The 12,589-nt window shown below is 33.5% G+C and overlaps 1 protein-coding gene across 1 annotated transcript; it reads right to left on the minus strand.

The window, feature by feature from the left end:
• Positions 1 to 660: 660 nt before the first annotated feature.
• On the minus strand, positions 661 to 1,599 carry LOC140510943 (olfactory receptor 10AG1-like). The gene has a single exon (XM_072619893.1). It carries the CDS (start codon positions 1,597 to 1,599, stop codon positions 661 to 663), a length of 939 nt encoding a protein of 312 aa, XP_072475994.1.
• Between the last annotated feature and the right edge of the window lie 10,990 nt (positions 1,600 to 12,589).

The raw sequence follows: 12,589 nt of genomic DNA on the forward strand, positions 1-12,589 counted from the left end.
TCCTCCCCTAATTAAAAAAAAAAATTGAAATGCCCTTCCAGACATAACAAATTAATTATTTTTTCTTGCTTTACTTTCTACTTAAAAAGGTCCATCTTCTATTCCAGACACACATCATTTCCCTTTCAATCTTTATACTTTTTACAAAGACTCTTCTAAATGTGTACTTGATAATACAAACGTAATAAGTAGACACAGACATCCAAATCCTAAATTTCAGAAGAAATGTTACAAGCAATCGATATAATTTTTTTGGAATGATTAAAGTCAGGAAGCTAAAAATTATAATCAATTAATAATTGTTGAAAACGTATTTCCTCTGCGTTGTACTATGTGGCATAGTTTCAAAGATACATGTGAAATGACCCCAGTCTCTGCTAAGTTTATAATCTAGAATAGGAGAGAATGTATTTACATAAATCGATACATACAGATTATGAGCAAAGTTATGTGTGGCACAAACATTTGGGGGAATCAAGAAGGGTTTCATTTCAAAGGTTATACTTAAATTGAGACTTGATTCGAAAGCACAAAAGAGAAGGGATTAAATTATGAAAATGAATCTCGCTAGTGGAAAGTTAGCGAGACTAGAGAGGTGTTGGAGTTCATGGAAACAGAAATTTTTAAGAACTATGACACAAACACATTGAAAGACAGAATTCATGAATTTGTGTGCCACTTAGATCCTAGTTGTTTAATTGCTGCAATGACATCTTTGTTCCTCAGGCTGTATATCATAGGATTAAAGAGTGGGGTTACAATAGTATAGAAAAGGGCAAGTACTTTGTCTACTCCCGGTGAATGGTTTGACTTGGGTCTCAAATATGTGATAAAACCAGATCCATAGAATAAGCTCACAACTATCAGGTGGGAGGAACAAGTGGAAAAGGCCTTCCTTCTCCCCATGGCAGATGGTAGCTTCAGGATAGTCTTAATGATTTTGATGTAGGACCAGAGTATCAACAGTGAAGGAAATGTTACAAAGATTGTAGCACCAGCAAAGACTGATAACTCATTCAAAGTGATATCCCCACATGCCAGTTTCAATAATGGGGGAATATCACAGAAAACATGATTGAGTTTATTAGACCCACAGAAAGACAGAGAAAATAGTTGACAAGTTTGTGCTATCTGAATTGGAATTCCAATTATCCAGGCACCAGTAACTAGCTGAAGGCACTTTTTGTGGTTCATGATGATAGGATAGTAAAGGGGCTTACAGATAGCCACATACCGATCGTACGCCATCACAGCCAGGAAGAAGCTCTCACTGCCCCCTAGACTAAGGAGGATAGCAAGTTGTACACCACAAGCTAGGAAAGAAATATTTTTCTTCTGGGTCCAAAGGTCTGACAACATCCTTGGGATAGTCACTGTTGTGTAGCAGATTTCCAAGAAAGAAAAATTTCTGAGGAAAAAGTACATGGGGCTTTGGAGAGCAACAGTAACTTTGGTAATGACAATGATGAGGCCATTTCCTAAGAGGATACTTGTGTAGATCATTAAGAAAATCCCAAAGAGAAAGCCTTGTACACTGGGAAGGTCAGAAAATCCCAGGAGAATGAATTCCACCACTGTGCTGAAATTTGTTTCTGCCATTTTTCTGTATGTTCCAATGAAAAAATTACTAAAGCCATGTTAAGCAAATCATTATATTCCTCTGTGCCTTTTTCTGATCTTATAAAATGAATACTTTAATTTGGCCTAGAGATAAGTAATGCACTCCCTTTGACTTTGTATATTCTATGATTTCAAGTTCATTTTAACTGTACTATGCATAGAATCACAAAACGACAAAAGTGGAGAATCATAAGAGATATCACAGCCATCACATCCAATACATATAAGGAAACTATCACCATTACAACTCAACTAACTATCAGTTTTGAAGCTTCTATTGTTGTACGTTCCTTGAGGGAATCATCTATATGTTGAGATGAAAATTACACTTTACTTTATGTGACTGTTAAGAATTCTCTCTCTCTCTCTCTCTCTCTCTCTCTCTCTCTCTCTCTCTCTCTCTCTCTCTCTCTGTCTTTCTCTTTCTCTGTCTCTTTCTCTCTTTTTCTTTCTCACTCTTTCTCTCTCTCTTTCTGTCTCCCTCTCTGTCTCTCTTTCTGTGTGTCTCTGTCTCTATCTCTGTCTGTATGTCTCTCCGTCTCTCCATCTGTGTGTGTGTGAGTCTCTTCCTCACTTTGGCATTAATTCTAAATTTTAATTTTTACAATTTTTTTGTTCTTTGCTCCCATTTTGCCTTTTGGGTTCAAACACCTTCCCCCTCTGACTTTCAGTCATTTCGATGAAATGTGAATCATCAAAGGGTTAAAAATAGTTCCCTAAGTACGTCTCATGCTGCATTGACTTCACCCCAATAAATTAATGACCACTTATTAAGTTCCTCCTGCTTGTCAGACATTGTACTAGATGTTCTACACATAAAGTCAACGTGAAACAGTGCCTGGCTTTGAGCACAGATATTGTATGTGCATTGTAGCAGAGTCACAAAACAGTGCATTTTGCTCTCATACTATGATAAAGGGAGTACTATTTGATCAATCAATTTTAACTGATGTGAATTTAGATTTTGTTCTATGACTACACTCAAAAAGTGCTCATTGATAATTTCGGAAAATGCAGTTCTGACTTTACTATTCTCCCATTCAATAAACCTTAGTGTCTCTGAATTCACTTTAGAATCAAATATAGACATATTTCACATCTAAAGTGCTCATTACTTGACGCAATCCTGTTTTTTCACTCTTGTTAAATATTTTCATTCAAAATATGGTCCACTAAATTGAGTATTTTACTTTTCATCCTACCTGGCATTCTCTCTCCCTTTAGGACTCCCCCACCTCCCCACCCCAATACATGGAATACTTTCACTTCTTACCTATGCTTCATAGAATCTATGGTTTACTTTAGGTACTTTTATCTCTCCAGTGATGAGAAATCTTTCTTTATCCTGAATTTTTACAGCATATCTATACAACAATTTGATTATATGTTGCATTGTAGACTAAGATTAAGTTACCTTTTAAAAAAATATTCATATATGTTTGTCCTGTTTTTTCCGATCACTCTTAAGGTGAAGAGTCCTCTCATATACTTTTGTCTGCCTTCAATCATATCATGGATATATTCAGTTAAGTATTAGTAAACGGAATTGTTTCAAAGGTATGATTTTAGGTTCAAAGGTGAGACTTCCAATACCATCAAATGGCTCTCCCCCCACTCCCAGTTCAGGATAATTTAAACATAGCTCTTTGCTTTAGGTTAAGAGACTATCCTTGAAATCACACTGGGAGGGTTAATATGATCACTTATTGAAAATCATTTCCACCTTAATTTGGAAATATGTTGGTGGAAACAAAAGAAACAAACATGAAGAGAATGTGTATGTCAGTCTCTTACATGAAACCAATCTAAGTTTGAAAAAGGAAATGTGTTGGAGTAAATACTCAGCAAATTTAAGATAAATTCAAAGCCCTTCCCATGGAACTGTTTTAAAAATATTTTCAGCTTCACCAAAGTAAATATAATTGAAATAATGCTTGTCTTTAATATGTTGCATATAATATTTGTATACTGTAGGGCTGCAATTAAAATGAAAATTAATCTCACAATACTATAAAAATTGTTTTCCTAGCCATGATCTTAAATGATTAAATATATGTGTCAGTGTATACCTCTCCCTACTATGAAAAAATATGGTCTGTTTTGTGTTAGGGGATGACTACCATTGTTGGGAAGGTGTCCCACGCTCTTTCCTTAATCTTGGTCCGTAGTGGTAATATAGGATATAAAGACAGCAGGCAGATTAGAGCCCTATTCTACAAAAGCTAGACATCTTGATTAAGATTAATTATTAGAATGATAAAATACTCCATATTTACCTTCATAAGATGAAATGAAATCATATTCACTCACTTCATTTTTAAAACAAATGATGAAAATAAAATACTCACATACTATTAGCTGATGTGTATATTTCCATTTAAGGTATGCAAAATAAAAGCTTAGCATATAGTATCTTGTTTGAATCTCAAACAAATCTGGGAGATATACAATATGGCTATCTTCTTTTCTTTATTTCATGGATAAGATAACTGAAGCTTACATTAAATGACATGTCCAAGGTTACCTAGTTAGTAAAGGTGAGAGTGGCAATTCAGAGCCAGTCTTTTCTAGAATACAGATTCAACATTAATCTTCTCTATACAGTAAACTACCTCTTAATTAGATTTAAAATACCCACCTCAGTCCTGTAAATTCTACAAAAGGAATGGCAACTTCCTTCTACAATGTTGACTGTGTTGTATGCAGTCAGAGGACCTTAAAAAGAAAATTAGTCTTATTCTTCTTTGGTCTATGGGGATAACTCAGGTCACATTTTAACTTATAATTAGAAAAGAATACTTATGACTTTAGTCAAATATCTTAACCATTGTTTAATTAGGTGATATCATAGAAAGAATCCTGGGATTTTAGTCAGGAGACTGTGTTTCCAGTTTTGCTTAATGTGGAGCTCTTCTCAACTGGGTTTTATTTTTGTTGACTTCAGCGACTAATGGCTAAATTCATGAGGATTCTAATAAATCCTCCAGAAACTGGAAAAAAAATCTGTCTTTCCCTCCTGTTGTGTAAATTCTGCTCTACCCATCAGAGAACTTGCACTCAAAGAAAAAAATATACAACATACAAGGATGAAAAATAATAACAGAATCCTATTATATCATTTACAATTCATGTGAACTTGGTGAAGTCAGTAAACCATTATTTTCTTCACTTACAAGATTTGATGATGTTTATAAAATTATTTTCCCTTTAGAAAATACTACATAAATGAGCTAGAGTCAAAAAGCAGTGTTAAGGAGTCACAACAGTCAAACTCTCCTCAAATACTCCTTCTAACAACTTTAAAATATGCTTTAAAACAAATTTTGAACCAATTTAACCTACAAAAAGTCTGAGTGAGTCTTTTTTTTCAGAGTAGAAGAGAACGTAGGAGGTCAAAAGGAGGGGTTTTTTTTCCCCTAACCTTTGAGTGTGGGCCAGATCAGAGTATGCGTGGCAGCTACGGGAGCAGCAAGCCTTGGAAAGGACTGTGACAATAACAGCTTCAGGAGTTCTCAGCCCAGAGATTAAAAAAAAGGGGGGATTAGACAACTGGTCAGAAAGAGGTTACAGGAGACTCCTGTCCTAGCACTGCACAGCAAACCAGGCTCTATTTGGCAGTTACGTTGCCTACACTCAATTCTGGGTCACAGTTCCAAAGCAGATAGAAGGCAATAGGAAACCTGAGGAGCAATATCACTTGGGGCTAAAAGGAATCAGTGACCCTTTCTGGATAAGGACCAAAGCACAGATCAAAAGAGCAATGTGATGGCCACACATTTCCCCAATTCACACTTCCTTGGAAGCACAAAAAAATTTAGAGATACCCAGAACTGTCTGCAAAATTAGCACAGAATAAAAGCTTTAAGCTAGTGACAATGACCCACGACAATTCCCACCCCAGCTGCACAGAGACCAATGTTAACATAAAGTTCAAAGTCAAGAAATAGACTGGAAAAATCAGTACATAATAAAAGCAGAACTGGACTGTAAAATTCAATTATGTTAAGGGGAAGATCAATGAAAAAATTCAGAAGAAGGAAATAATATGAATTAGTTATAAGTAAAATCCCCAAAGGAAAATTTGCTTTTGAAACAACCACAAAAAGAATTCCTAAAATGGAAAAATCACAAGCCAAAAAAAGTAAAAATCAAAAAGATTGGTAAAGGAAAATAAATGGATGCAGTTCAAAAACATTCTGAAAAAAGAATTAACACTTTGGTAAAAAAAAAAAGAAAGAAAGAAAGAAAGGTACAATTCTTAAAAGGATGCCTTAAAAAATAAAATTAGTCAATCGATTAAAAAGGTATAAAAGTTCATTGAAGAAAATAGTTCATTAAGATTTAGCATTAGACAATGGGAAATAATGACTCCGTGAGAAATTAAGAATCAATAACAAAGATGATAAAAATGATATAAAAAATCCCTTGCCTTTTTCCATAATTTAGTGAATCTATCTCTGCAAACAAGTCTGCTCTTCTTGTAATTTTGAATTGACATATTGCTGAAACCTAGCTTGCTGAATCTGAATCATAACATCGCTGCCGTGGGAAATGAGGACAATTGTTCAGTAATTTGAACATTTTTGGCATTGCCTCTTTTTTATGACTGGAAAATAAATAATATATTTTCTTATCCAGTGGCTACTGTTAAGTTTCCTAAATTTCAGGCATATTGTACTGAACATTTTTATTTTTTTATTAAATGATTTTATTTATTTTCAGTGTTCTATAATCACTTTCATATAGCTTAGATATTTTCCCTTTCCTCCCCCTCCTTCCTACTCCCTCCCCCCTCCCCACACCCTTCCAGGGTCAGCATATAATCTTACATAGGATCTACACATACAATTTATTAAATACATTTTCACCTTAATCATGTTGCACAGAAGAATTACAAGAATTGAGAAAAATCATAAAACGAAAATAAAAAAGAAAACATAATACAAAAGAAAATGGTCTGCTGCATTCTGCAATCAAATTTCATAGTTCTTTCTCTGTAAGTGGAAAGCATTTTGCCTCAAGAGTCCTTTGGGAATTTTTAAATTCTTGCATTGCAATTATGTACTATGTCACCCAGGAAAATTCCTCACACACTGTGGTTGTTGCTGTGTACAAAGTTCTTCTGGTTCTGCTTCTTTCACTCACCATCAGCTCATACAGGTCTTTCCAGGTCTCTCTGAAGTCTTCCTGTTCATCATTTTTTATAGCACAGTAGTATTCCATTACACACATACACCACAACTTATTCATTCATTCCCCAAGTAAGGGGCATCCCCTTGATTTCCAGTTTTGGGCCATCACAAAGAAAGATATAAATATTTTTGTACATGTGGAAAACTTTCCCATTTTTATGATCTCTTGGGGATACAATCTGAAAAACACTATTGCTGAGTCAATGGGTATGCACATTTTTTTAGAGTTTTAAGCATAGTTCCAAATTGCTCTCCAGGATGGGTGGATCAGCTCACAACTCCACCGACAAAGAATTATTATTCCAACTCTCCCATACCTCCTCCAACATTTGACATTTTCCTCTTTTGTCATGTTAGACAATTTGATAGGTGTGATGTGCTACATCAGAGTTGCTTTGATTTTCATCTCTCTAATCAATAGTGGATTTAAAATATTTTTCATATGACTATAGATAGCTTTAATTTCTTGCTCTGAAAACTGCTTGTTCATATACTTTCATCATTTAACAAATGGGGAATGCCTTGTATAATTGTACATTTGACTCAGTTCTCTATATATGTTAGAAATGAGGCTTTTAACACAGATATTAGTCCCAAAATTTTTTTCCCAGTTATCTGTATCCCACCTAATCTTGGTTGCATTGGGCTTGTTTGTGCAAAATCTTTTCAATTTAATGTAATCTAAATTACCCGTTTTGCACTTTGTAATGTTTTCTATTTCTTGTTTAGTCAAAAATGTCTCCATTCTCCATAAATCTTACAAATAGACTATTATTTGCTTCATTAATTTGTTTACAAAGTCAATCTTTATACCTAGACCATGTAGTCATTTGGAATTTATCCTTGTGTGCAGAGTAAGACATTGGTCTATTCTCACTCTCTGCCACTCTGTTATTCAGTTTTCCCAACAATTTTTTAGAACAGTGAGTTCTTAACCCAGAAGCTTGGGTCCTTGGGTTTATCAAAAAGTAGATTATTATATTCATTGATTGCCGTGTCTCGGGTACCTAACCTATTCCTGTGGTCTACCCCTATGTTTCTTGGACAGCACCAAGTTGTTTTCATAATTACTGCTTTATAATACTATTTAGAATGTGGTATGGGTTGGCCACCTTCCCCAACATTTCTTTTCATCAGTTCACTTGATATTCTGGAGCTTTTGTTCTTCCAGATGAATTTTGATACTATTTTTCCTAGATGTGGAAAATAATTATTTGATACTTTATTTGTATGGCACTGAATAAGTAAAATAATTTAGGTAGAATTTTCATTTCTTTTAAATTGATTCTGCTTATCCACGAGCAACTGATGTTTTTCCACTTACTTAGATCTGACTTTATTTGTATCAAAATTGTTTTGTAATTGTGATCACATACTCCCTGGCTTTCTTTTGACAGGTAGACTGCCCAATATTTTATAGTGTCTATCTTAGCTTTAAATGGGATTTCTCTTTCTATCTCTTGCAGTTAGACTTTCTTAGAAATATAAAAAAATCCAGATAATTTGTTTGGATTTATATTGTAGCCTGCAATTTTGTCAAAGTTGTTTATTATTTCAAGTCATTTTTACTTGATTCTCTAGGATTCTCTATGTATATCATGATATCACCTACAAAGAGTGATAATTTAGGTTCTTCTTTGTCTATTGTAATTGCTTCAATTTCTACTTCTTCTCATATTGCTACAGCTTACATTTATAGTACCATATAGTACCATAATAGTGCTGATAATGGACATCCTTGTTTCAAACCTGATCTTATTGGAAATGCATCTAGCTTATCCCTATTGCATATAATGCTTGCTGAAGGTGTTAGGTAGATACTGCTTATTATTTTATGGAAAGTTCCATTTATTCCTATGCTTTCCAATGTTTTCAATAAAAACAGGAGTTGTATTTTGTCAAAAGCTTTTTCTATATCTGTTGAGATAATTATGTGTTTTGTGTTAGTTTTGTTGTTGATGTGATCAGTAATGTTAATAGGTTTCCTGATATTGAGTCAGCCCTGTATTCCTGCTATAAATTCTACCTGAACATAATGTATTATTCTCATGATAATTTACTTTTTTCTTTTGACTAAAAGCTTGTATAAAATTTTTGCATCTATTTTCATTAGATAAATTGGTCTATATTTTTCTTTCTCTATTTTGGCTTTTCCTGGTACCAGAACCATATTTGAATGATAAACATAAAATACTCAGACAGTTCATTGATGGCTTTTTCAATATCTGTTTATGAGATAAAGTTATTTAAGAATTCGAGTCCCTCTTCTGTTAATCTGGGCAATTTATATGTTTTAAAATAATCATCTATCCAAGGTCATGGAAATATAAACCAAAAACTAACTGGAAACTAAACAATCTAAACCTAAAGAATAAGTGTGTTTAACAACAAATTAGAGAAACAATCAACAACTTCATTTAAGAGAATGATGATAAGGAGACAACCTAGGAAATCTTATGCGATACTGCAAAAGGAGTTCTTAGGGAAAGTTTTATATCTTTGAATGCCTACATGAATAAAATAGAGAAAGAGTAAATCAGTCAACTGGGTATGGAGCTGAAAAACTAGAAAACGAAAAAACAGAAAATCTTCAAGTAAGCACCAAATCAGAAATACTGAAAACTCAAGGAGAGATTAATGAAATTGAAATAAGAAAACTATTGAACTAGTAAATAAAACAAAGAGTTAGTTTTAAGAAAAAAAAGCAATAAAACTGATAAATCTTTGGTAAACTTCATTTAAGAAAAGAAAGAAGAAAATCAAATTACCAATATAAAAACTGAAAAGGGTGAACTCACCTCCGATGAAGAGGAAATTAAAAAGACAATGAGAAATTACTTTGCCCAAGTGTATGCCCATAAACAGGAAAATCTAAATGAGATGAATGATTATTTTAAAAGGAATGAATTTCCCAGATTAACAGAAGAGGAATTTGAATACTTAAATAACCCTGTCTCAGAAAAATAAATTGAACACGCCTTCAATGAACTACACAGGAAAAAATCTCCAGGGTCAGATAAATTCACAAGTGAATTCTATGACACATTTAAAGAACAGTGAATTCCAACATTACAGAAACTATTTGGGAAAATTGGGGAAGAAGGAGTTCTCCAATACTCTTTTTATGATACAAAGATGGTTTTGATAATTAACAAGAAAAAGCCAAAACAGAGAAAGCAAATTATAGACCACTTTCTCTAATGAATCTATATTCATTATATTATATGAATCATAGGCAAAAATTTTAAATAAGATTTTAACATAAAGAATGCAACACTTTATCAAGAGAATAGTACATGATGATTAGGTAGAATTTATACCATACTGGTTCAATATTAGGAAAACTATTTGCATTATTTATCATATCAACAACAAAACCAACAGAAACCACATGATTATGTCAGTAGATGCAGAAAAAGCTTTTGACAAAATACAGCACCCATTCTTATTGAAAACACTGAAGAACATAGGAGTAAGTGTAACTTTTTATAAAATAATAAGCATTATCTCTCTAAAATCTTCAGCAAGCATTATATGCCATCGGGATAAGCTGGATCAATTTCCAGTAAGATCAGAGGTGATCAAGGATATCCATTGTCACCACTATTAATCAATATGGTACTACAAATGTTAGCTGTGCAATAAGAAAAATAAATTGTAGGAATTAGAATAAGCAAAGAAGGAACAAAGCTATCACTCTTTGCAGATGATGTGATAATATATTGAGAGAAACGCAGAGAATTAAGTAAAAAAAAAATCTTGAAATAATAAACAACTCTGGCAAAGTTGCAAGGTACAAAATAAACCCATAAAAATCTTCTGCATTCCTTTATATTATTAACAAAACCTGTCAAAACAATCCCAGGGACTGTATGAAAGTAATTGCCAAACACTTTTCGCACTAATAAAGTTAGATCTAAGTAAGTGGAAAAACATAAGTTGCTCGTTGGAGGACCAAGCCAATATGATAAAAATGATAACTTTAGCTAAATTAATTTACTTATTTTGTGACATATCAACCTATCAGATGATTATTTTGTAGGGAAAGAAAAAATAATATCAAAATTCAACTGGAAGGACAAAAGGTCCAGAATATCAAGGGAACTAATGAAGAGCACTGCTAGGGAAAATTACCTAACCCTATCAGATCTCACATTGTAGTATAAAGCAACAATTATCAAAACCACTTGGATTTGGCTAAGGAACAGAAATGTAGACCATAGGAATAGGTTAGGTACCCAAGACACAGTAGTCAGTGAATATAGCGGTCTACTGTTTGGTATACATAAGGATCCCAGGTTCTGGGATAAGAACTCATTGTTTGACAAAAATTACTGGGAAAACTGGATAACACTGTGGCGAATCCCAGACATACATCAATGCCTGAAACCATATACAAGAATAAAGTCCAAATGGGTAAATGATCTAGGTATAAAGATTGATTCTGTAAACAAATTAGTGGAGAGAGAAATAGTACATTTATTGGATTTGTGGAGAAGGGAAAAATTTTTGACTAAACAAGAGACAGAAAATATTATGATGTGCAAAAGGGATAATTTTTTGATTACATTAAATTGAAAAATTTTGCACAAACAAACTCATTAGAACCAAAATTAGGAGGGAAACAGAAAAGTGGAAAGAATTTTTACAACTAGCGTCTGTGATAGTGGTCTCATTTCTGAAATATATTAAAAAACTGAATCTAATATACAAGAATACAACTAACACACCTAACATGGCAAAACAGGAAGATGATAAATGCTGGAGAAGATGTAGGAGAGTTGGAACACTAATTCACTGTTGGTGGAGCTCTGAGCTGATCCAATTTGGAACTATACCCAAAAGGCTACAAAAATGTGCATATCCTTTGACTCAGCAATACTATTTCCAGGATTGTATACCCAAGGGATCATAAAAATGGGAAGTGGTCCCACATGTACAAAAATATTTATAGCAAGTCTCTTTATGGTGGCCACATGGTGGAAATCAAGGGGATGGCCATCAATTGGGTAATGGCTGAATAAATTGTGGTATATGAATGTAATGGAATACTATTGAGCTATAAGAAATGATGAACATAAAGACTTCAGAGAGGCCTGGAAAGACTTATATGAACTGATGCTGATGGAAAGGAGCAGAATCAGGAGAATTTTGTACACAGCAACAACCACAGTGTGCCAGGATTTTTTCTGGTAAATTTAGTACTTCATTGAAATGCAAGGACTTTAAAAATTCCCCGTGGTCTCTTAAGGCAAAATACCTTCCACATCCAGAGAAAGAACTATGAAATTCGAATGCAGAATGGGGGAGACCATTTTCTTTTGTATTACCTTTTCATTGCTTTTATAATTGCTCCTATTCATTTTAATTCTACTATGCAATGTGACTAAGGTGAAAATGTATTTACTGGAATGTACGTGGAGAATCTATACAAAATCATGTGCTGTCTCAGGAAGGGAAGGGAGAGGTAGGGAGGGAAGATGGGTAGGGAGGGGGGAAATCTCATTTATATGGAAGTGATTGTAGAGCACAGTAAACAAATAAAATTTTAAAAATGAAAAAATAATTATTCATCTCATTTAGATTGTCGAATTTATGAGTGTACACTTGGGCAAAGTAATTTCTAATTATTCTTTCGATTTCCTCCTCATTTGAGGTTAGTTCACGTGTTTGCTTTTCATATTGGTAATTTGTTTTTCTTTCTTTTTTTTAATCAAATTGACCGTTGATTTTTCAATTTTATTCATAAAATCATCTTTTGGTTTTATTTTTTCTTT

This window comes from Notamacropus eugenii, chromosome 6 (genome assembly GCF_028372415.1).
Source record: "Notamacropus eugenii isolate mMacEug1 chromosome 6, mMacEug1.pri_v2, whole genome shotgun sequence".
Taxonomy (NCBI): Eukaryota; Metazoa; Chordata; class Mammalia; order Diprotodontia; family Macropodidae; genus Notamacropus; species Notamacropus eugenii.